Source organism: Leptidea sinapis, chromosome 17, assembly GCF_905404315.1.
Source record: "Leptidea sinapis chromosome 17, ilLepSina1.1, whole genome shotgun sequence".
Lineage (NCBI taxonomy): Eukaryota > Metazoa > Arthropoda > Insecta > Lepidoptera > Pieridae > Leptidea > Leptidea sinapis.
This window is the reverse complement of record NC_066281.1, coordinates 11,593,685-11,617,849: the sequence shown is the minus strand read 5'-3', so window position 1 is coordinate 11,617,849 and position 24,165 is coordinate 11,593,685. Positions and strand designations below refer to the sequence as shown.

Below are 24,165 nucleotides of genomic sequence, written 5' to 3'. Positions count from 1 at the left end.
TACGCAATCTCATGTACTAAACACTAATTTTCTCATGTACCAGACACTAGTTTTCTGATTTTAGATACCAAGAGAGGAATTTATTTTCTTAGTGGGCACAACTTTTTGTTTTGCACAGACTGGTTCGGAAATTCATGTGCAAAGCGGAACTCAATTTTATAAAAATATTTAAAAAAAATGTAATATGCATGAGATTTATATCCGCTTGTTATGGTTTTACGCCTAACTACACAGTTAGTTATATATATTCGTTCCAAATCACACGTCGAGTAATATTTTAATTTTTTGTTATAAATCAGCTCTGTTTACGGCTACCATTGTTTTTACTTGTTTGTAAATTTTTTTATAGCTTAGGTATAAAAGCACAGGGATCACGAATTTAATGCGGTCGAAGTCGCGGCTGAATTATAGTCATCAGGTATAAATAATATTTAGATTATTCATCAATGTAGTTGTTTCATAACCCTGTTACAACACAGTATTTATCTATGTGTCTGTGACATTGTAAGTCAGGGGTGCTCAAACGTTTGATTGGGATCGACAGGTCGATCGCGAGTGCTTATTGAGTCGATCTCGAGAAAAAAATCCGGTATAATAAACTAAAATCTTATGAAAAATATGCTCAGAACATGCAGTGTCACGCTTCAACAACCAAAGTCACTCTTTAGTTAAGCTAAGAAATTTAGAACGCGTTTGTTTTGTAAGAACCAATAAACTCGCAATTTTGAATAATAATTATGAGTTTTTTCATTGACATTTAAGAGCAGACCTATACTAACTTTGACTAAAAAAATGCATATTTTGCGCAAAACTAATATATATGTCATCATGACACTCTACCTAGACGACAATCCATCATCACACATACTTGAAGCCTCTCAGAGCCAATTGATCGTAGTCTTACAATTTTGAGGTAGATCGCCAGCAGTTCAAGCTTGAGCTGTACTGCTGTAATTGTAACATATGATTGTGAGTTTCATAGTAACTGACAAGTATTGTTTATGTGTGTCAGTCACAGTTTTAGTTGGTGGTCTGTGTTGCTTTATAAGTAATAAAGAAAAAATTTAATTCATATTATAATGTAAGTCATACTTATGATGCGTGCTGGGAAAATGTATTAAATGACTATTTACCTCTCCTACTGTTAGATTTTCAAAGTTGGCGCTGAGATGAGGCATAGACGGTTCTGTAGGCAATGGTGGTGATCTATCTCTTGAGGGGCGTCTTCTTGATCGAGGAGAGGCTGCACGACTGTCTCCCGGAGATGATACTAATGGTGAAGGTGGTGCTCCACCCGGTGGCTGGTAATTTATTACCTGTAGATTACGTCATGTATATAAATAACTTAAATAACAAAGACGAAAGTTGTCAAGAAAGGTACCCAAGAGTAGAGTTGTCATAAAGTTTGTAATGTTACATGACAAAATACATTATTAAAACAAAAAAAATAATTTTAACTGAAAAAGCCCTACTTTATCAGTTTTTAGCAAAATTAGCTAAAATAGGTTAAAAAATCATCACATTAATGTATTGTATTGTAATGTTCTGTAGCATATGGACCGGAACTACTGCTACCCATACTAAGGTATGTGGGCCTAAGGGCCCAAATTAAAAAGTGGCTGCAAAAAAACACGGAACATGGAACCTAACAGAATGGAGAAACAGCAAAATATGCAGGCAAACAAAGAATGCGGTTTTGGTAACCTCAAAGAGGTTCCCCCGCATGAGACTACACAGGGACAAAAAACATAGAATAGTAGATGCTGTCACCGGTCACTGTCCCTTGAACAAGCATCTATCTATCATAGGTGTAACAGACAGTCATTTGTGCAGAGGATGCATGCAGGCAGAAGAAACACCAGAACATGTCCTTATGGAATGCAGGAGTGTGGTAGAACTCCAGCATCATTCCCTGATGCCTGCAAACGTTTAAAAAGACTTCTGGAACACTCTGGGCTAGTTGGAGTAAGAGGACAAACAAACACACACAATGGCCCAATCAAGACAATGGCTAAGTGTGTAAACAGCCCAGCTAGACTAACTACTGTGTTGTAATGTTATCATAGAGTATAGACCCTAATCATTTGTTTTGTACTCTGAGTTTGAATTAGATCAATAATCACACAAAAATAAAAGTAAATTAGCTAACAGAATATATATATGTAACTGTTCAAATAGGTGTGCGGGTTAAGCATATAAAATATAAATGTCATAATATTCGTTATAATAATATTTCAGTTGGAAACTCACAAAGACTGAATATTTAATTAAACTTATCTATATCTATACATAAAATCCATTTTACAGATACCTTCTTTATCAATTTTAATTAAGTAGCCAATGATATTCAAAGTTTATTCGGTATTTACATATTAATACCAACGCACGTACAGATTTGGCGGTTTTTAAATTACCTAAATTTTTTTAACCAAATCATAAAATAAAATAATTTATTTAATAACCTTACCCTCTAATAAAGAGGCTCATTAGTGTGACTTCTGCTGTGGTGGTGTTATGTAAGTATTGTTTATTCTATACTTTACTACCCTATCACCCACAACCTGTACTATGAGTAGGCTCAAGAGCTGACATTGCTTCTTATAGTACATTATAGTACTTCACATTATTCATAATCATAACCAACAGTTTCATAATTATCAAACTTTTTTAAGCTCAAGTTGTGAATTAACTAAATGTTACTGTGAACTACCTACTTGATTAATGATTCCATCATCAAATAAATTAACCCAAACATATCATAAAAATCAATCGAATTTTATGATATGTTTAGATCGAAATCGAAGAATTGTTATTATTTTATAATTGAGGTTTTAAATCCTTGGGAAACATAATGTGAAAATCTTAACCAGTAAGCACGGCAATTTTGACTGATAATATTTTGATTAATTTATTTATTTAATAGCATCAAATAAATGACAAGATAATCCATTAAACATAACCAAACAATCATAAGGCATAAATACAACAATTATCAAATTTATAATTTTATGTGACCAGAATACAATAGTCCAATCTGGCAGTGTTGCCAGTTACCTTACAGTTAGTTTTAGTGCTACTACAATTCTGGCAGATTACCTCTAATGGTTGATTCAATGGAGCAACAATTATATTAGCAGGCCATGTGTGCGGGGTGATGTATTCCCCTATATTATACTGTGGTATTGGTATCCCAGGTGGTGGTCGTGGCACATCTGCCATCATTGGTAGACCGCTAGGTCCACTTAAAACTGGTGGCGAATTAATTTCTGGTACTGGATCTGAACTTGTTGGCTGAAATTATAAACAGCATATAAATAAGGGATTTCAAATATTGGTTTAATTTTTTTTTAATTTAATGTAATTTAAATAAAATTTTCCAATTTAGTTTTTAAATTCATACAGTATTCAATGTAATAATAATAATACTTTATTTCATTTCTTTTTACACTCACTGCAAATAACTTAAATTTATTACATAATCCTAAGTATTTACATCTTTTTATCGCTAATTGTAATAATACTATTAATAATATAATACTACAAATGTAACCAGATATATGTAATATAAATTGTTCAAAGTAAACACTCTTAACTCTTACTAAATATTTATTTTGTAACTTTTTAGAAGAACAATGGTAGTATAAGTAGACAGTTAATAATAAAATAAGACAGAGATAGTATCATCATGTTGTAGCTATCTGGTCTCTATAGACCCATATAGATACAAAGCTTTAATTGTCCAAAGATCATACTTTATAATGGGATTTTTAATAATTCACATTACTAGTATTTGTAATATATTTTATATTATGACTATATAAAAAAATTACACTAGAAATATATATATAATACTTAGATAGAGATTGTGATTTTTTTTCATGTATTTATTGATGTAAGTATAATTGCATTATGCATTTTGAATAAATGTTTGCATTAAAGTAAAATTTGATAAGAGTGAAGCCAGTTAATATATATTGTCTTATTAGTATTGCAAGATGTTAAATAGGTCACTTGATAAAAAAATGTTAGTTTTATCTAATATATAAAATTCTCATGTCATGGTGTTAAACATTGAACTCCTCCGAAATGGCTTGACCGATTCTCATGAAATTTTGAGTGCATATTGGGTAGGTCTGAGAATCGGAGATCTATTTTTCATCCCCTTAAATCTTAAGGGTGGTCCGCACGATTTTTTTTTTAATTTTTTTGACATATTTTTTTAAATTTGTTTGATTATGAGTCAGCATTAAAAAATACATACAACTTCAAATTTTCACCCATCTACGATCAACAGTTACTTTTGTATTGCGATTTTAATATCGGCAATAAAATGTTTGCTGGGTCAGCTAGTATGTATATATTTAGATAGAGATTGTGTTTTTTATATATTTATTGATGTAAGTATATTTTCATTATGCATTTTGAATAAATGTTTGCATTAAAGTAAAATTTGGTAACAGTGAAGCCAGTTAATATATATTGTCTTATTAGTATTGCAAGATGTTAAATAGGTCACTTGATAAAAAAATGTTAGTTTTATATTCCTATAAATAATGTGTGTAATTTTTGATGGGATATTATTAAATCAATGTATCTGTATGACTTAGTTGTCCTATAAACTGATTTGATATTATATTAATGATTTTATATTGTAATTATATGAATCTTGAGTACTTAAAAATCACATTATGCATCATATAATTTATTTGTTTTTCATACTCTATATAACTGATACACTTAATTGATCATAAAGCTCAACTCAAATATTATTAAAAAATTCTCATAAAATTACCTGTATACTGGGTGATTTGACAAACATGAGACCTGGTGGTGGTCCTATATTTGTGAGGTTTGGTGGAGGCACCGACATATTAGGAGTTATATTCTGCTGTGTGTGGCAGCCACTCACTTGTGTACCACTTATCATTTCTGTGATACCTGGCTGTGTGTGGCAGCTGCTCACTGGTGTAACACTTATGTGCTCTTGCTGTTCGTGAAAATGTATCTGCTGGTCTTCTAATTTCAATTTATCAAGAATTTCTCCAAAATGTGATTTCTGGTCAAATGTAAATGCTGGATGGTGCAAAGCCATTGTGTACAATAGTAATATTTCCTCTAAGAGATCTCCATACAAACCTTTTAACAGACCACTTTGTTCTAAATTTACCATAGCATTGTACAATGTGGTAGCACAAGCAAAATTACATGACCTGAGTAAAGATACATATAACGCCATTTTTCGGCGCGTTCTAGAATCTGTGTCTGCTCCTCCAATATCTGCAGCGAGGTCTGTAGGGTTATTTGCTCTTAGTTCTGCACCACGCAACTCCTGGAAGTCTCGTTTACCGAGCTCTTCCAAGTATGTGCCAATAAAACGTAGTTCGAATGGTAAACACATGTTTAGTAATGTACACATTGCGTCTATACGTTTATAGCTTTCCAATTCTTTAAACCATGATACCACGTCCTCTTTGCAAACCATTTCCAGAACACATTGATATTTAATGAAAATAATCAACCGGTCCCTTGTGCCGTGGCGCCTCTGTATTTTATTTATTTTGGCACAAGATCCTTATCTGACGATATAGTTTTTTTCCAACTTTTGTCGTTTGTAACATTAGTAATAGAAAACTTGAAATCTTTTCAGATTATTTCCTCGATACAGTACATTGGTTGGTTAGGCAACTACGAGAAATGCTATTAGGAATTGTCTAGTTTATACTCTATGGATAGTGGGAAAGTTACAATAGAGTGTAGAGTATAAAGGCGTAGGTGAAGAGTTATCCGTTACAAAAAATATTATTAATAAAAGGACATAACGTTGATATTTTTATATATTTTTTTAACTTATATTTATATATATAAAATATTATAATGTACATGACGCCGCGATAAATATTTATTTAATTATTTATTAAAGTATCGTACGCAACAAAGAATCTTTATCTAGGTTTTACATAAGAAACAAAAGAAAACCTAAATTTAAAATTATAAAAATAAATCATATTATATTAACAGAATAGACTTAAAAATAATACAATAAACTGACAAATAAAAGAGCTCTTTTAGAGCGTGTGTTGAAAAGTGAAGTATGTGAATACTGCGATTTTATGCGTTACCTATTTTAAACTTTTTTATACGATGAAGTTTTATTATTTCCGTTTTAAACTTCATTTTTTTTTAAGTGAAATACATCAAACTCGCGAACTGTTTAATATAAGTTCGTTACAGACGCAGATTATGGAATTTTGGGCATAATTTGCATTAGATTTGGGAACATATAAAAGGCGCGTGTGACGCGATCCTAAAGATTGAGCGCTTAGTGAAAAGGCTGAAAGTAGACTAGGACAGTCGAACGAGCCACTAAAAGTTGCTTACAGTAGTAACATGTCACTTTGATTCCTTCTTTGTTCCATTGTGTCGATTGCATAGTGAGAACACGCTTCCTCGGATAACTGTCGAATTGTTTAAAACCTTTTAAAGTTAAGTATTTAATAAACTGTCTCTGTATGGTTTCAAGTCTGTGTAGATGTATTATATATTGGGGTTACCAGACATTAATGCATATTGAAGAAAACTTCGGACTAGATATGATGACTATAACTATCAACCAACAAATTTAACTAATATTTAAAATCAACCATTATATTCAATAAATAAATTTAACATTATTGAATAAGAATATCATATCAACTTCAACCATTTCAACCTATCAACTGTAATAAGTACAAAAATGTAAGTAATAAATGAAAAAAATTCAATAAATAAAATTAACAATTACAATTATTGAATAAAAATATAATATCAATTCAACCTGGGTTTCCGAATGAACTAAATTGAATGCTTTGAAATTTAACCTTTAATTTATAAGTGATAAGCAACATTTTCGTACGTTCATATAATATTATGCTACCGGACTGAAGTATACCTATCATGTTAGCTTCATTCTATTGTTGTCCTTACTGCAGTCACTATAGTGTTTGAATTGCTGATTTGCTTTATGCGATATTTATATTCGAAACAAAATGAAGTGATATTTTAAACAAATAACTATACTGCGATTAGTGATTTGCTGTATGCGAAATTTTTATTCGAAAAAAAGTGAAGTGATATTTTAAATAAATAACTATAGTGCGATTAGTAAGTGACTTATTATTGTTAATTTTATTTTTCAAGTCGTTATTTTATAAGGAAGGTAATCAATTGTTAAGCGTATTTTTTAAAGTGTTCAGGTATGAAGAAAAAATTATTTAATTTTATCTAATAACATTTATATTATATGCTACAATATAAAAAAATATTCAACTTCATTAACATCAACCAAAAACCATATCTTGTACCTAATTGATTAGCGATATTTTTATCAGTTATCTTTTAACTAATATAAAATATTCAACATCAAACAATAACCAAATGTGACAAATAATATTAACTAATATTTTCAACCAATTAAATTATCGATATATTTTTTATCAGGTAACTATTAACTAATAATATATAATTTCAACATTTTTGACATCTATGCTCCGGACATACGCAAAGTATAATGCTTTTATACATTCCAGATAACTGAAAGGAACGGGTCACTCGTTATATAAAACCCAGTTGTCTGAAGGTTCTATTTGCTACATTATTAACGTGCTCATTCATTGAAAACTTAGCATCGATTTGGATACCCAGGTCTTTCACGGCAGTCACTCTGGGTATGCATGTGCCGTTAATTTTGTAGTCAAATTCAATTGTAGTTTATGACAATCTTCAAGTGAAAGTACTTTGACAAATACTTTTTTGTCGTCAGCGCACATGAAATACTGTGCAAGGTGGAAGCAGTGGTTCCAATATCAAATAGGTAAGCTTTATATAAAAGCGGACCTAGAATGGACCTCAGCAGTACCCCACTCCTGAGGGTATTATGACAAAGTTACTTCTAGCACTACCCGTCACAACTGCTTGCATACGGTTCTTAATGTAAACTTAAAGTTTTCTTTTTGATTTCAACTTTTTAAACTATAATTTTTATTGATATTTGTAACGTAGAAAAAAAAATTGTACTCTTTTACTGTAAGCCTTGTTGTTGTTATAATATACCATAGATAATAGAGGTAAAACTATAGAATATAGCAAAGATCACGTTAAAATATGATACGTTTATTAAACTCATGGCAGCCTCTACTTACGGCCATTTTTTAACTGGCAACCATGGTTTATCATAATTATTAAATACTAGCTGACCCGGCAAACGTTGTTTTGCCATATAAAGTATTTTTAGTGTTCGACGTTTTTTGATAAAATAATATACTATATAATTATAAATTGTAGCCTATGTATTATTCTGATGTGTAAGCTATATTAGTGTAAAGTTTCATTAAAATCCATTCAAAAGTTTTTGCGCGAAGACGTAACAAACATACACACACACTCATAAACTTTCGCATTTACAATATTAAATATAGTAGGATAGGATAAAACTTCAATTTTGTACTAACATTATTAAAAAAACAGATGACTACAATTTATCAACAAAAATATACCTGTTTACACCTGGAAACCTATATTTTGCGGCTAATTTCCTTTAAAATTACCTACAATTTATTTAAAAAAATATGGGTTCAATTGATATCAGAAAATTAATTATATTTTAAATAATTACAGATACTTGGTAATTTTTTGCAACATTTTTGCATTTTTGTTCATTTAAAATTAGTTTAATTAAAAAAACACGTACCTGCAGAATCGTGCGGTGGGGTGTTACTATGTGTAGTGTGACTTTTATAAAATATTATTAAGGTAATTCCAAATCGAACTCTCATTCAATCGAGTATATTACTAGGAGATATCAGTTTTTAATAGACGTTACTGACGTCGATTCAGAATTTGACATATATTTTGAGATCCAAGATGGCAGATGTGACTTTTGAATAAAATTAATATTAATTTTATTGAAAATTGAAAAACCTCGCACGCCCGATCACACATCTGCTATCTTTGATCTCAAAGCAGATGTCAAATTTGGAATCGACAATTCTTAAAACCTCTAAAATTATACCCATATTGTTTTTATTGAAAAAAATCTCATCCACCATCTTGGATCTCAAAATAGATGACATATTCAAATGTCAAATTCATATTCAAAACGATGGCTATGTCTGTACATATATTGTCTAGACATGTTCGTTGGATCACTTTAGGGTAAAATTATGAGGGAACTGTGTTAGAAGTGAAACTTCAACGGACAAATTTTTGATATCTCAAACTTTTCCACCAATATTTCAAATAAAATTATTTCAAAGCAAAATTAAAAAAAAAACTATTTCAAAAGATATATTTCCAAGAAAAATATTCAAAAGATTGTTTAAAAATATTAAATAACAGTAGTCACGTACACGTAGTCGGCCCGAAAATGAAAGCTTAGTCGCTATGAAACCTTTCAACTTTTCTTTATTTGTGTTACTGCCCACTGGTCATAAAATGGCGGCTACTTCTAGCGTTTGCGCATGTATGTAGCTCTCGTGTTCCATTTTGCATATTTACACTACTAAATCTATCCTGTATGTTCTATGTTGCGACAAAATTAAATAACTAACTCTACGGGCAATTTCAACATGTTAAAAAATTGCAATATTTACATTAAAAAGTAGAGTTAGTTATGTAATTGCGTCACAACATTAAAAATGAATTTTATAATTTCGAGCTTATATATAGCTGTTATTTTCGGGGCCAATCTCCAGATGACGCTAGTTTTCAAATAGACAGCTCATACTGCGTAGAGAGGGCTCTTTTTTCCCAATTTAATATTATACTCTTTGATAGCCAGTTTAGCCATCATACATAGACTATACATAACAATCTAATGCTATTTTTAACGTTACGGACGTTTTTTGCCGTCTAGGGTACCCCTCCGCAACGCCCTATAGTGAACTTCGTTCCTAATTCAAATTCAAATTCAAATTCAAATATTTTTATTCAAAATAGGATTTAAAATCACTTATTGAACGTCAAAATCTACCACCCATTCAAAAGAGACCGCCTCAGACCTGAGAAGAATGGGCGCTAGAAACTCAGCGGGCTTTTTTTTTAAATATCAAATATGGATTACAATGTAATATCGTACAATAAACATTTATAATTAAAGAGCCTGAGGGTGTTCGCTTTATTCCCAGTCCGTGGTGTCATTAAGAAAATCGTTTATGCTAAAATAACCTTTCCCACACAAACGTTTTTTAACAATTCTTTTAAATTTCGTAACACATTTGTTTTGTACATTTTCTGGGATCATATTGTAGAAGCATATACATCGCCCAACAAAAGACTTACTAACTTGAACCAACCGAGTAGTAGGCATAACAAGTTTATGTTTGTTCCTCGTGTTATGAATGTCACAGTTTCTAGAAAATTCCTCAATGTGCTTATGAACATACAAAACATTATCGAAAATGTATTGAGAAAATGTTTATTTCTTTAAATATTTCTCTTAATGATTCTTTAGAACCTAGGTTATAAGTCGCGCGAATAGCCCTCTTCTGCAGCACAAAGATAGTATTAATATCGGCCGCACTGCCCCATAACAATATACCATAGGACATAATACTATGAAAATAACTAAAGTATACTAATCTCACCGTATCTATGTCAGTTAACCGTCCCATATGCTGCAGAACTAAGCCTATTCGCCAATCCTTCAATATGGGGGCCCCACTGCAATTTGGAATCAAGAGTAATGCCAAGAAATATAGCAGATTCCACTGGTTTTACCACCTCTCCATTTAATAAAATATTCGCATCTACATTTTTGACATTTGACAATTTAATATATTTGGTTTTATGATTATTTAACAATAAGTTATTGGCGCTTAACCAGTACACGATGTCAGATAGAGCATTGTTTACTTCGTCATACAAAACTTGGTTTCGTTTCATTTTGAATATAAGTGAAGTGTCATCCGCAAACAATATCACCTTGTGTTTTTTTTCTACAAGGTTAGGTAGATCATTTATATAAATTAGGAAGAGGAAGGGTCCAAGAATAGACCCTTGTGGTACCCCCATACTGAGAGGAGTCCCAGGAGACCTCCTGCCATTCACCTCGACCCTCTGAATCCTATTATTTAAATATGAGATCAGAAGATCGAGTGCAGATCCTCTTATACCATAGTGGCATAGCTTCCTGACCAGCGTTGAATGCTGAACACAATCAAATGCCTTAGATAAATCACAGAAGATACCAAGTGCATTCTGTGATTCCTCCCAGGCCTCAAAAATATTTCTGATGAGTTCAACACCTGCATCCGTAGTCGAGCGAAAAAATATATCTACCATCTTACAATAACAATCGTCATATTCCACTAGTACTGATTTGGGGAGTTTGGAATTTGATTGAATTGCAGCACTGAAAAAATGGCTGGAAAGCACCGTCAAAAATAAATGTTTTACGTGATATTTCATTTCTTACGATATAATAGAAATAATAGAAACTTACCGGTATTGGATTATTATTCCGTCATTTTTTAAATTTACCAGTGGTAGGATAATCTATATGTATCATTGTGTTTCGGTCTGAAGGGCGCCATAAGTCTCAATGTGACTTACTCGTGTAAGGCATCTAGTAATTGACGTTTGTGTATTTTGTTGTGTCACTTTGCTTATATTGTAATTGAATTGATAAGATTTGTAAAATTAAATTGAATATAAGAACCTGTAATACCATTCTGTTTTGAAAAGAGCAACCTTAGAGTTTCTTGCTAGTTCTTCTCTAAGGAAATCTAAAAAATATTTTTGTTTGTTTTATTCTTTTTTATGCATATTTTTTACAAAAATCTAAAATATTAGAAACAAAACACCTATCGACTCTAGGTAGTTATTTCAATCGGTGCTAGTTTTATACTAACAGGAATGTACAGAGAAGGTGGCACAAGTACTACGTAAATTTAGGGCAGCGACTTACCAGGGTTTTTCTCACTTTACATAAAAAGAAAATGTAATAAGATAGGCCACTAAAAATTCAAAATTCATATTTAAATCAAATATTGGTCTAAATGCAAATATGGACATAATACAAATACGAATTTACGATTAATATGAATTCTAATTATTATTACTATCATCAAAGAGTCTGGTATAATTCAAGTAGGTACGGTAGGTACCTAGGTACGGTAGCATTACATAATCTGTCAATTGTCACTAGTCGACGTTTCACAAAGTTACTCGGCATAATTTTGACATTAGTGATTAGTCAGTGGTCTGCATGATTTGTATTTTGTGCTTACTGATGAATTTGGTATTGACTATTGGTTTATTCTAATTTAGTACGAGTGATTCGAAACACAGTCAACTGAAATTTACTAAGCCTTTCATAATGGCACCAGTTGAACAAGATGTTGAAATGAAGAATGCAGATAGCCCTGCTAGTGACATCGAGGTAACTGAAGTAAAAAAGGATGCTGATGTTCTTACTGTTCAAGATCTGAGAGAACATGCAAGACAAATCGATAAGGCAGTTACTTCTAAGGAACCTAGATTTGCACTCCGTGTTTTAAGGTCCCTCCCTAATACCAGAAGAAAGTTGAATGGGAATGTGCTACGAGCGTTCATCAATCAGCTTTATCCTGCTGGTACCGAAAAGGATAGCCTTATTACGTTTGTTGAAAGTCCGTTGCCGAGTGCAGTTGAAATTGAGGCTCCGAGATCCCGTAGCACTCCAAAGTTGCCATGCCCTGAGGTAGATGCTTACTTACATCTATTGGTATTGGTGCGCTTATTAGATACAAACAGATTGGAGGAAGCAACAGAGTGCTCGCAACAACTTATAACTAAAGTTACAACACAAAATAGAAGGACTTTAGACCTTATTGCTGCAAAATGCTACTTCTATCATTCACGTGTATTTGAATTGACTAATAAGTTGGACCTCATTAGAGGCCTTCTACATGCTCGTCTCCGTACTTCTACTCTCCGGAATGATTACGAAGGCCAGGCTGTCTTGATTAACTGCCTTTTGAGAAATTACCTTCATTATTCACTTTATGATCAAGCTGATAAGTTGGTTAGTAAGTCAGTTTTCCCTGAAAATGCCAGTAACAATGAATGGGCCAGATTCCTTTATTACTTAGGGAGAATTAAAGCAGCCCGTCTAGAATATAGTGATGCTCACAAACATCTAGTTCAAGCTCTGAGAAAAGCTCCTCAGACAGCTGCTGTTGGATTTCGTCAAACTGTACAAAAACTAGCTATCGTTGTGGAGTTACTACTTGGAGATATTCCAGAAAGGGCTATATTTAGACAAGCTCAGTTGAGAAAGGCATTGGCTCCATATTTCCAACTAACTCAGGCAGTCCGATTGGGAAATTTACAAAGGTTTGGTGAGGTGTTGGAAAACTATGGCCCTCAATTCCGTGTTGATCATACCTTTACATTAATACTTCGTCTAAGGCAAAATGTCATTAAAACAGCAATTAGATCTATTGGTATTTCATACTCACGTATTTCACCTAAAGATATTGCCAGGAAATTGGGGTTGGATTCTGCTGAAGATGCAGAATTTATAGTTGCCAAAGCTATAAGAGATGGAGTTATTGAAGCTACTCTTGACCCAGAAAAGGGCTACATGAGTAACAAAGAGAGCTCAGACTTATATTGTACTAGAGAACCGCAGTTGGCTTTTCATCAGCGTATATCATTTTGCTTGGAATTGCATAATCAGAGTGTGAAGGCTATGAGATACCCTCCAAAGTCTTATGGCAAGGAGCTAGAGAGTGCTGAAGAGCGCAGAGAGAGAGAACAGCAAGATCTTGAACTTGCTAAGGAGATGGCTGAAGAAGATGATGACGGCTTCCCTTAAATATTCTTTATATGATGATTTATTGTCTCATGTTTAATCTAGATTTTCTTTTTCATGTATTAAAAATGTCAATAACCTTATTTTTATTTATTTTATCCAATGCAATTTAATGCAGTTATTTAATCACTGAAGCGATTAGACAGTGACCTGCTTACTAAATTCAATTTCTTTTAATTTCGTCAATTAATGATATGTTTTCGTTGCTACCATTGAACCTACTTTTGCTATTGTTAAGATTTTGATTCTCATAAATTAATTGGCTATAATTTTTACCAGCTGACCCAACAGATTTTTACCTCGTGAGAAAGTTAGAAAGATATAAGTTCTAGTAAGTTATTCATTTTAAACTTCTTTCAATTTGATTTCTGATGACGGGGGACACATCAAAGGAAACAAAACAAAATTGTTGTTTTTATTTAATTCCAAGCATTTTCATTTTTATTCACCTTTTAAACCTTCTCTGGACTTCCACAAATAATTCAAGACCAAAATTAGCCAAATCGGTCCAGACTTTCTCGAGTTTTAGCGAGACTAACTAACAGCAATTCATTTTTATATAAATATAGATAATTTTCTTGTTCTTATTTTTTCTTACATATTAATACGAGTGGAGTCTCTAGATCTATCTGTATCCAGATCTCACTTACAAGTGTCTGGGTCTCTTGATGGTATGTGACCTGGCTCTTTTGTAACTACAGGAGCAGTGCCGGTTCTATGTAAGTCGATCCACTTTTTTAAGGTACTCATATTCGGAACTCCCATTCTCATCACAAAATATTTTGATCGGAGGAAAACCATATTGTGCCAAATCAAAATATCATATTACAATTAATTTTAATCAGTTATAAAATGTTACATTAGGTTACTTGTAGATAGGTGATCACTCCTGTCAAGTACATATTAAAGATGTACCTACCCATGATTTATTGTTAAGAGCACTAGCTGTGATATTAATATCAATATAAAATGTAAAGTAAAGTTCACCAGTGGGAGGCTCCTTTACACAGGAAGCCGGCTAGATTATGGGTACCACAGCGGCGCCTATTTCTGCCATAAAGCAGTAATGTGTAAGCATTACTGTGTTTCGGTCTGAAGGGCGCCGTAGCTAATGATGTTACTGAGCAAATGAGACTTGACATCTTATGTCTCAAGATGACGAGCGCAGTTGTAGTGCCGCTCAGAATTTTTGAGTTTTTCAATATTATTGAGCGGCACTGCATTGTAATGGACAGAGCGTTTCAATTACCATCAGCTGAACGTCTTGCTCGTCTCGTCCCTTATTTTCATAAAAAAATCAAAATTTAATACTTCGTGTCTATATCTTACCTTTGTCACTGCAGAATTACGTGACGTACAGATGTGAAATGTGATGGAACATAAAATGATCATTTGTGTGCCTTGGAGCTGAGAGTAAAGAAGCATACACATTCAATTTAACTATTGGCATGGCACACCTTTACTTCGGATAAAAAATATGCCTGTTTTTTATCATCAATAGTTTTCACGTAACACGATTTCTTTTGTTGCGTTACGTTAATATCATTTTTCTGGAGATCCTAACACAACTCAATCTCATGTTACTTTTTTAGTTACATTTTTTGAAGTGTAACTACTAGGTAGGTACTAGACACCTAATTCAGAGTACAAATAGTAATCCTATTTGGACAATGTTATGTTATCTACATAACTTTATCCAAATATAATACGTACATAGGCACATAAATGAATTTGCTAGAAACTGTCATTGCCTGCCATAATCACCAGGAACAAACACTTAATAAGCCTACTACTCGGCTAAGTCGAGCTAGTCCCTAAGTCTTTTGTGGGATTATGTATAATGCTATTTTTTTATGGAAAAGGAGGACAAACGAGCGTGCGTTTCACCTGGTGTTAAGTGATCACCGCCGCCAACATTCTCTTGCAACACCAGAGGAATCAAGGAGCGTTAATGGTACCACAGATTGGAAATAGAGCGACCGCCGTCAGGCTATTTTATTTATAAATATATATATAACTGGATACCTGTGAACAATAACTTTTTTTTATTACGGCAACTAGTATTAGATGCTTGTGTGCGTGGCATCTTTCAAATTTTGTAACATACGCTTCGTGTCATTTTACATTGAAATTCATAAAATACAAAATACTTACTGATGATACGTGATTCCAGTGTCTTTGTTATTTCTTGTAGTATTATTTTTACAAAGTTCTACTACGCAACCTGTCATTTTAGTTTCAATTATTAACAAAGTTTAACATAACATGTGGCACATCAATGTCACACATTGTTCGAGACTCGCTCGAGTTGGGCCAGTTGGGCGTAGTATTAGTTGCCGCACTTTGCGATTACGCCTGCGATATCTAGTTAGAGCGCAGCGGAGACCAATCCTTAATCTAAGCTATTATTAAAATCCGCTCTGTATGTGTAATCCCTCGTTTACTTGTTAAACAAAAACTTGTAGAATACTTATCAAAACACAATAATTTGTTTTTAACATGTATTGCAATTGTCTGAAACATTCTTGCGTTCACACTGCGTTGCCAACAAGTTTTTATACAAGTATAAAACACATTCGCGTTCACATATAGATCATAGACATGTTTGATACATTGACAGCGTTCACACCAACATAAAACATACATACTTTTAACAAGTATTGTTAATTTTATTGAAGTTAATGTAGAATACTTATTAAAAACAAGTTTTATACTTTATCCATGCTTGGTGGATAAAGTTTTAAACATTTACCGGACAGACCGATTTATTTTTAGTGGAGAAACATTAAGATAAAAATGAATATTGATGAGTTTATAAAGTTTGGTATGTTAAGTTAATTCAGTAAAATTGTGAGCCGTCACGGGACGCCTGGCTAATGTGAAACATCGAAATTATTTTGTACAAGTTATCCCTCGTTTACATCAAGAAACAAGTCAAAAACAAATACTTGTCAAAACATATTTATTTGTTTTTAACATGTATTGCAATTGTCTGATGCATTCTTGCGTTCACATATAGATCTGAGACATCTCTTATACAGTCTGATACCTTGACTGCGTTCACACCAACATAAAACATACATGTTTATTACAAGTAATGTTAATTTTATCGAAGTTATTGTATAATACTTATTTAAAACAAGTTTTATACTTTATCCATGCTTGGTGGATAAAGTTTTAAACATTTACCTGACAGACCGCTTTATTTTTAGTGGAGAAACATTAAGATAAAATTAATATTGATGAGTTTATAAAGTTTGGTAAGTTAAGTTAATTCAGTAAAATTGTGAGCCGTCACGGGGCGCCTGGCTAATGTGAAACATCGAAATTATTTTGTACAAGTTACCCCTCGTCTACACCAAGAAACAAGTCAAAAACTTGTTTTATACAAAACTTGTAGAATACTTGTCAAGACATATTTATTTGTTTTTAACATGTATTGCAATTGTCTGATACATGCTTGCGTTCACATATAGATCTGAGACATGTCTGATACGGTCTGATACCTTGACAGCGTTCACACCAACGTAAAACATACATGTTTATTACAAGTATTGTTAATTTTATTGAAGTTTATATATAATACTTATTTAAAACAAGTTTTATACTCTATCCATGCTTGGTGGATAAAGTTTTAAACATTTACCTGACAGACCACTTTATTTTTAATGGAGAAACATTAATTGATGAGTTTATAAAGTTTGGTAAGTTAAGTTAATTCAGTAAAATTGTGAGCCGTCACGGGACGCCTGGCTAATGTGAAACATCGAAATTATTTTGTACAAGTTACCCCTCGTTTACACCAAGAAAGAAGTCAAAAACTTGTTTAATACAAAACTTGTAGAATACTTGTCAAGACATATTTATTTGTTTTTAACATGTATTGCAATTGTCTGATACATTCTTGCGTTCACATATAGATCTGAGACATGTCTGATACAGTCTGATACCTTCACAGCGTTCACACCAACGTAAAACATACATGTTTATTATAAGTGATGTTAATTTTATTGAAGTTTATGTATAATACTTATTTAAAACAATCTTTATCCTCTATCCATGCTTGGTGGATAAAGTTTTAAACATTTACCGGACAGACCGCTTTTTTTTAAGTGGAACAGAAGAAGATAAATGGAGTGATCAAAGACATAAGCTTTATTAGCAATATTTTTCTCGGCTTATATTAAGATATTCTTTCGATACTTTTATAATCGTCTCGCAAGCATGAGTATTGCATTAACTACATTTTACCTTTGATATCCGATGCAAATACAAAGAAGAATATGAGTCACCAGTAGCTAGAAATCTCAAATAAACAAGGCCGGCAACGCTCCTGTGATTCCTCTGGTATTGCAAGAGAATGTGTGCGGCGGTGATCACGTATCACCAGGTGACCCGTGCGTACGCTCGTTTGTCCTCCTTTTCCATAAAAAACAATAATTGCCCTGCAGGAGTGATGGCATCTCGATACTGTGAATTCTGCTAAGAAAAGTATGGTGCAATTTTAGAAGCAAATTCTCCAAATTTACTGGTCTCATTCAAAGAAAATTTATGAATCCGCTTCTGTCTTCTATTCTTAAATCATTCATTCAATAAGGAACGATAGGCCCCTTCTTGCTGTCGTCTCCTCAACAACTATTATTATCAACAAATATTGTCTACCACAAGTTTTATGTTTTTGTATTTTGAAAACATTGCATACAACTTATTTTTGTAATTTGCATGAAACTTGTCAAATACAGGGTGGTCCAAAAGTCCGTTAACATTTGAATCGGTTGCCGCGTCTAGCAGCGGCGGCGGTGGGAGGTGGAGAGGCTACGCATTGCAAGAACGGCCAATGGAAATTTAGTACCATGGCGTCGTTCAGCGGTAGTCAACGTGCGTTTTGTGTACGCGAGTACTATCGAAATAACGATTCTGCGACCTTAGCTCAACGAAAGTTTTGCAATCATTACAAGATACGACACAAAAATCAAGTTCCATCAGGTGTATTAATTAAAAAATGGGTGCTCAAGTTTGAGAAGAGGGGTTCAAATGGATTTACCTCGATCTGGCTGGCCTAGAACGTCGAGGGACCCCGAAAACGTGGAGCGAGTAAAATCGTCTGTTCGTGACCAACCTGGACTTTCAACTCGAAAGCGGTCTGCTGTCCTTAACGTGCCAAAATAATGATGTGTTAAACCGCATTCTCAAGAAAGATTTAAGTCTACATCCCTATAAAATCCAAATGGTGCAGGAATTAAGGCCTCAGGACCATGCCACTAGGTTGCAGTTTGCGAACGAAATGGTAGAGCGATTCACCAGTTCTACAAACACTTTTTTCTCAACGAGGCACACTTCCACCTAAATGGGCATGTTAAAAGACAAATTGTCGTTATTGGAGTGACACTATGTCATGGTGATCAAAAACCCCTGCATTCCAGCCAACCAACCCAGTAACTCTTGACGAATTAAAGGATCGTATTCGCACAGAAATCCAAAACATCTCAACAGACACATGTAAAGCTGTCATCGAAAATTTCCGCTCTAGATTGCAGCAATGCCAGAATAATGAAGGATTGCATATGGATGATGTGATTTTTAAGAAATAAATTCCCCTTTTGTATACTATCGAAAACAATAAACAATTTTGATCTACTGTAATTAGTTTTTTTTAATCATCATTCCAATTATAAACGGATTTTTGGTCCATCCTGTACGTGTATAATACCTTGGTGTAAACGAGGGGTAAGCCGGATATTGTTACCTAGCAACATAATAACAGCATCTTTTTCATTGTTTATTTTCTTTATAACAAATCGTGCTCGAATAATTTTAACAGAGATGGTTGAATTTACTCCTATGCAGTTAGAGAAGTTAACAGAATTATTAAGGACACCCGAGCCAGATGTCTTGCAGGGAGATGATCTGCCGAGTAAAGGTAATAATTGTAATACAAATGCATCTAAATATTAATTATTTGTGTTATAAACAGTGGTTAATTCGGAGTAGGTAAAAATCAATCAGAGTAATTTATTAGGCGTAGAAATTTAAACATTTATTGTTTTTCAAAAAAGTTATATCTACATTATTAACTCACTTGCATTCTCCATTGGTCCAATCTTCCATCTTGGAACGCAATAATCGCCTCTTAGGGGCTTGTATGCCTCTCTTAATTTTCGGAGAAAAAAACCACAAGGTGGATCCGTACCGCATGGTGTCCGCGTGCGTCATCAGTTCTATATTTGAGGTATTCTAAAACTCATTTCTTACTTTAGGACGTATAATGTTGCTTGATGAAAAACGACAAATTTCCGGGACCTTACACGTTATTCGCAAACTTATTTTTATGCTGAGTTTAAGCGTGGACGTAGCAATCTCAATGATGATCCGAGTGAGAGACGTCCTTTAACAGCGACTACTGAAGATAACATCAGTGCTGTGCGACACATGATAGAGGTAGATAAGAGAGTGACCTATCAGCAGATACGGGCAAGCCTAGGCATTGGTATCAGTCAAGTTCAAAAAATATTACACGAACATTTAGGAGTCAGGAAGCTTTGTACCAGATGGATTCCCCATACTTTAACCGACGACCAGAAACACCTTCGCATGGACTGGTGTCGCCAAATATAAGATAAGTTCAACGGCGGTGACTCAAATGCTGTATTTGACATTGTCACAGGTGATGAAAGCTGGATATATTGCTACAAACCCGAAACCAAAAAAATCAGCTCAGTGGGTGTTTCCTTTCGATGATCCCAGTGCCTGCGCCGTTGCGGTGGCCGATGTGATACTGCAGGGCATGGATATTTTTATACCAAGCTCTGTAGTACCGATCGGTGGCAGATCACAGCCCTGGTTCGATGCGTCAGTTAAAGCAACACCTGACTGCAAAAAACAGGCGTATCGAACTTGAGTCCAAGTTCGCTACGCCTGTTGGTTGGGCCCAAAGGATCCGAACTGCAGAAAGCCGATCTACTGTACGCTCTTTTCACCTCCAACTCGACTCTTGACGACAACGGAAAAGCACCGCCGACCATCCCGCGGTGTCAGAGCTCAATTCCTGAAGTACAGTTCAGACAGAAAAGTTCGGCGAGCTCTGTTTTCATTGGACGTCAGGAAGTCGAGCGGGCCGGATGGCATTTCTCCAATCGTACTTAGAACGTGTGCCCCTGAGTTGACGCCGATGCTAACGCGTTTATTCCGGCACTCTTATTCGAAAGGCGTAGTAGTTGACTCATGGAAGTCAGCCCTTGTCCATCCGATCGAAAAAAAGGTGACAGTTCGGATCCGGCAAACTACAGGCCTATTGCGATTACCTCCCTACTCTCCAAAATCATGGAGAGCATAATTAACCGCGAGCTCTTGGTATACCAGTTGATCAACGACCGACAGTACAGCTTTCGCCATGGTCGGTCGACAGGTGGTCTTCTGGTATATCTACCACATGGATGGGCGGCCATTGAAAGCAAGGGGGAAGGCATGGCAGTTAGCCTGGATATAGCGAAGGCCTTTGATCGTGTATGGCACAAGGCGCTCCTCTCAAAACTTCCATCATTTGGGCTTCCCGAGAGCTTGTGCAAGTGGAGCTCCAGCTTCCTCACTGGGCGCAGCATACACAGGTCGTTATCGACGGATATTGTTCGAACCTGAATGAAGCCCGTGAACGCTGGAGTGCCCCAAGGCTGTGTGCTATCTCCCACGCTGTTTCTTCTGCATATCAATTATATGTTGGACACCTCCACAATACATTGCTATGCACACGACAGCACTGGTGATTCCGAATACACGGGCCAGGCAGGTCTCTCTCGGGAAATCGTCGACTAGTGCCGGGACAAACTTGTGTATTCTATCGAGTCCTCTCTTGAGAAGGTCTCGGAAAGGGGTAAATTGAACCTTGTCCAATTTAATCCTCAGAAGACTCAAGTTTGCGCGTTTACCACAACAAAAAGCATTTGTCGTATCACCGCTCTTCGACAACACTTCCCTTAAAGCTTCGCCTAGTATCGGAGTACTGGGTCTCGAAATCTCGAGTGATTGCCTACTCCGTGGTTATCTTGATGGCAAAGCCAAATTGGCTACAAAGAAGCTGGGCATCATTAAAAGAGCACGGCACTACTTCAAGCCGGCCCACATCCTAGCGCTCTACAAAGCGCAGGTCCGGCCACTCATGGAGTATTACTGTCATCTCTGGTCTGGCGATCCCCAGTATCAGCTCGATCCGTTTGAACGCATGCAACGTAGAGCAGCTCGAATTGTCGGGAAACCAGAGCAACGTAGAGATGTCGCTTCATTGTGTGTCTTCAACCGCATTTATCACGAGGAGTGTTCCGAAGAGCTGTTAAATCTGATTCCTGCCGCCGAATTCCACCTTCGCACGACACGCCACAAGTTAGGATATCATCCCCACCATTTGGTAGAGTGGTGGTTTTCAAGTTTCAAAGGTTTCAGGTTTTCAAGGAGCTTTCTTCCATGTACTACAAAGCTGTGGAATGAGCTTCCTTGTGCGGTGTTAACTTCAAAATAAGCGCGTACACCTTCCTTTAAGGTCGGCAACGCTCCTGTGATTCCTCTGTGTTGCAAGAGATTGTGAGCGGCGGTGATCACTTAACACCAGGTGACCCGTACGCTCGTTTGTCCATTTTCATTATATATATATGTGTAGATATAGACATATCAATTATAAAATATAGATTTATCTGCACTCGTACATTGCATCACACACCAGAAACTCATTCATTATCTTCACCATCTAAGTTGGTGGACTTCATCCACAGTGCATTTGTCGAGGGACTTCTTTCACGTACCTACATCCAATCTGTGAGATGACCTCCTCTCGTATTTTAGATAATACACAGGTTCAAATTAAACGCTTTTGTAATTCCTCTAGAGTTAAATACCAGAGTAATCTTAAAATCGTTTTGAGAAAATGGGCGTTATTCACGTAACTTTAGGTAACCTGAATCACTTTATTTCCCCCTATAAATCCATCAATATCTTCTAATAGAATACCTAACAGTAGTATAAACCTATTGCAAATTCACAGGTTGCGAAATAACGTCGAACAGAGACAAAGTTCCAAATGAACAAAAAGGTTGTACTAAGACTCCGAAAACCATTGAAGAGTTTGAAGCTCAAGAGGCTGAAGAAGCTGAGAAACTAGGTCAAGTGGGCGCTGGGTTAAGTGACAGAAAGACTCCTGTGTATACGATGAATTACCAACAAGCCGTTACCGCTGAGGATGTCTTTCTTCAGGTGTTAATATATTAATTATACATTTATTACTAAGGCATATTTGCAAAGCAACATATTTTGTATATGTATGTAGCTTCCTGCACAGTACGTTTTGTGCTTGCTATACGTCGGAAAGCTTATGAATTAAAGGCATAAAAGGCATTTATTTTCTCAAAATTGATTCCTTTAGAATTCTTTTTGATGTCATTTCTAATAACTACTACCGCTTCGGAAACAAGGCGCAAAAAACTCTCCCAGCATTCTTTTTTTGCGCTCTTTTCAATAAAAATATACAGTATTGTACAATCATTTCTATCGCTATAAAATAATCACAATATAGTCCCAGGCTGTCCGATCATTTAGATATTCAGCAGTGGAGTAATAGAATTTACGACAGAGCCATTTTATTATAAAACATTTAAATTTATTTATAGATAATGCCTGAACAGTGGCTGGGACTTTATTATAGAAGTGTATACATTTACCCTTAAATTTTATATTAAATTAAATTCATGCATCTCTAGATAAAAGTATTTTAAAAATATATGGGTCCGTTTTGTTTTTAACTTGAACTGAAAAAAACACGTCTATATTTGTTAGACAGCTCATACAATATTGATTTTTGGATATTGGTGTCTTCTTATCAAATGATCAAATTAATGTGGCCAATTTGGGTATATTTTTTTACTGGCCGGCACTTTTGATTATATGGGCCCAAGTTAGTATAAAATCTGAATAGTCTCCTTGTTCTTGAGTGTACATTTCAATTCTATTCTAAGTACAGATCCTTTTAATAAATGTGTAATAAAAAGTTGTATTCCAGATTGGTCCCAAGACGACGGGGTCTGCAAGTTGCGAGAATTTGATCGTCAGAATTAAAATGCCAGGAGACAAGAAAGAGAATGTTGATTTATCCGTGGAGACGGGCAGAGTGACTGTCAGTTCATCGCAGCATTATCTCCTACTAGGGCTACCTCATGCTATTAACCCCGACACGTCTAATGCAAGCTGGGATTCTTCAGAAGAAACTCTGGTTCTCACTCTGAAGCTAGACAGAGAATTCGATTTTATTAACTTTTAAGTTAGTCATCGAATACAGTAATATGTATGAAATATTT

The 24,165-nt window shown here is 34.7% G+C and overlaps 3 protein-coding genes across 5 annotated transcripts in view; 2 read left to right on the top strand and 1 right to left on the bottom strand.

Moving 5' to 3' along the window:
* LOC126968924 (uncharacterized) overlaps positions 1-5,669 on the bottom strand; it is a 17,526-nt gene extending 11,857 nt beyond the window's left edge. The window contains exons 1-3 of the mRNA XM_050814127.1: positions 4,793-5,669; positions 3,097-3,291; positions 1,134-1,316 (exon numbers count right to left, since the gene is read on the bottom strand). Coding sequence (XP_050670084.1) covers positions 1,134-1,316; positions 3,097-3,291; positions 4,793-5,482 — 1,068 coding nt within the window. The 5' untranslated portion in view covers positions 5,483-5,669. The remainder of the gene's footprint in view (positions 1-1,133; positions 1,317-3,096; positions 3,292-4,792) is intronic.
* Positions 2,374-24,165, top strand: LOC126969012 (dynein axonemal assembly factor 6). Of its 3 annotated transcripts, none has more exons than XM_050814278.1 (4): positions 2,374-2,516; positions 19,653-19,751; positions 22,860-23,068; positions 23,871-24,165. In XM_050814278.1, the coding sequence occupies exons 2-4, from the start codon at positions 19,655-19,657 to the stop codon at positions 24,126-24,128; spliced, it is 564 nt and encodes a 187-aa protein (XP_050670235.1). In that variant the 5' UTR covers positions 2,374-2,516; positions 19,653-19,654; the 3' UTR covers positions 24,129-24,165. The 3 variants fall into 3 exon arrangements, with proteins under 3 accessions (XP_050670235.1, XP_050670236.1, XP_050670234.1); XM_050814279.1 differs by lacking the exon at positions 2,374-2,516 and adding an exon at positions 14,520-14,550; XM_050814277.1 differs by lacking the exon at positions 2,374-2,516 and having other exon boundaries at positions 19,573-19,751.
* Positions 12,217-13,914, top strand: LOC126968930 (probable 26S proteasome non-ATPase regulatory subunit 3). Its single transcript, XM_050814138.1, has one exon. It carries the CDS (start codon positions 12,353-12,355, stop codon positions 13,832-13,834), a length of 1,482 nt encoding a protein of 493 aa, XP_050670095.1. The 5' UTR covers positions 12,217-12,352; the 3' UTR covers positions 13,835-13,914.

Excerpts from the sequence above, each read along its gene's own strand:
- LOC126968930 (XM_050814138.1), top strand. The coding sequence starts at position 12,353 with ATGGCACCAGTTGAACAAGATGTTGAAATGAAGAATGCAGATAGCCCT.
- LOC126969012 (XM_050814278.1), top strand. The coding sequence starts at position 19,655 with ATGGTTGAATTTACTCCTATGCAGTTAGAGAAGTTAACAGAATTATTA. Across the intron at positions 19,752-22,859 it reads AGATGATCTGCCGAGTAAAG|GTTGCGAAATAACGTCGAAC; the intron begins GTAATAATTGTA and ends GCAAATTCACAG. Across the intron at positions 23,069-23,870 it reads CTGAGGATGTCTTTCTTCAG|ATTGGTCCCAAGACGACGGG; the intron begins GTGTTAATATAT and ends GTTGTATTCCAG.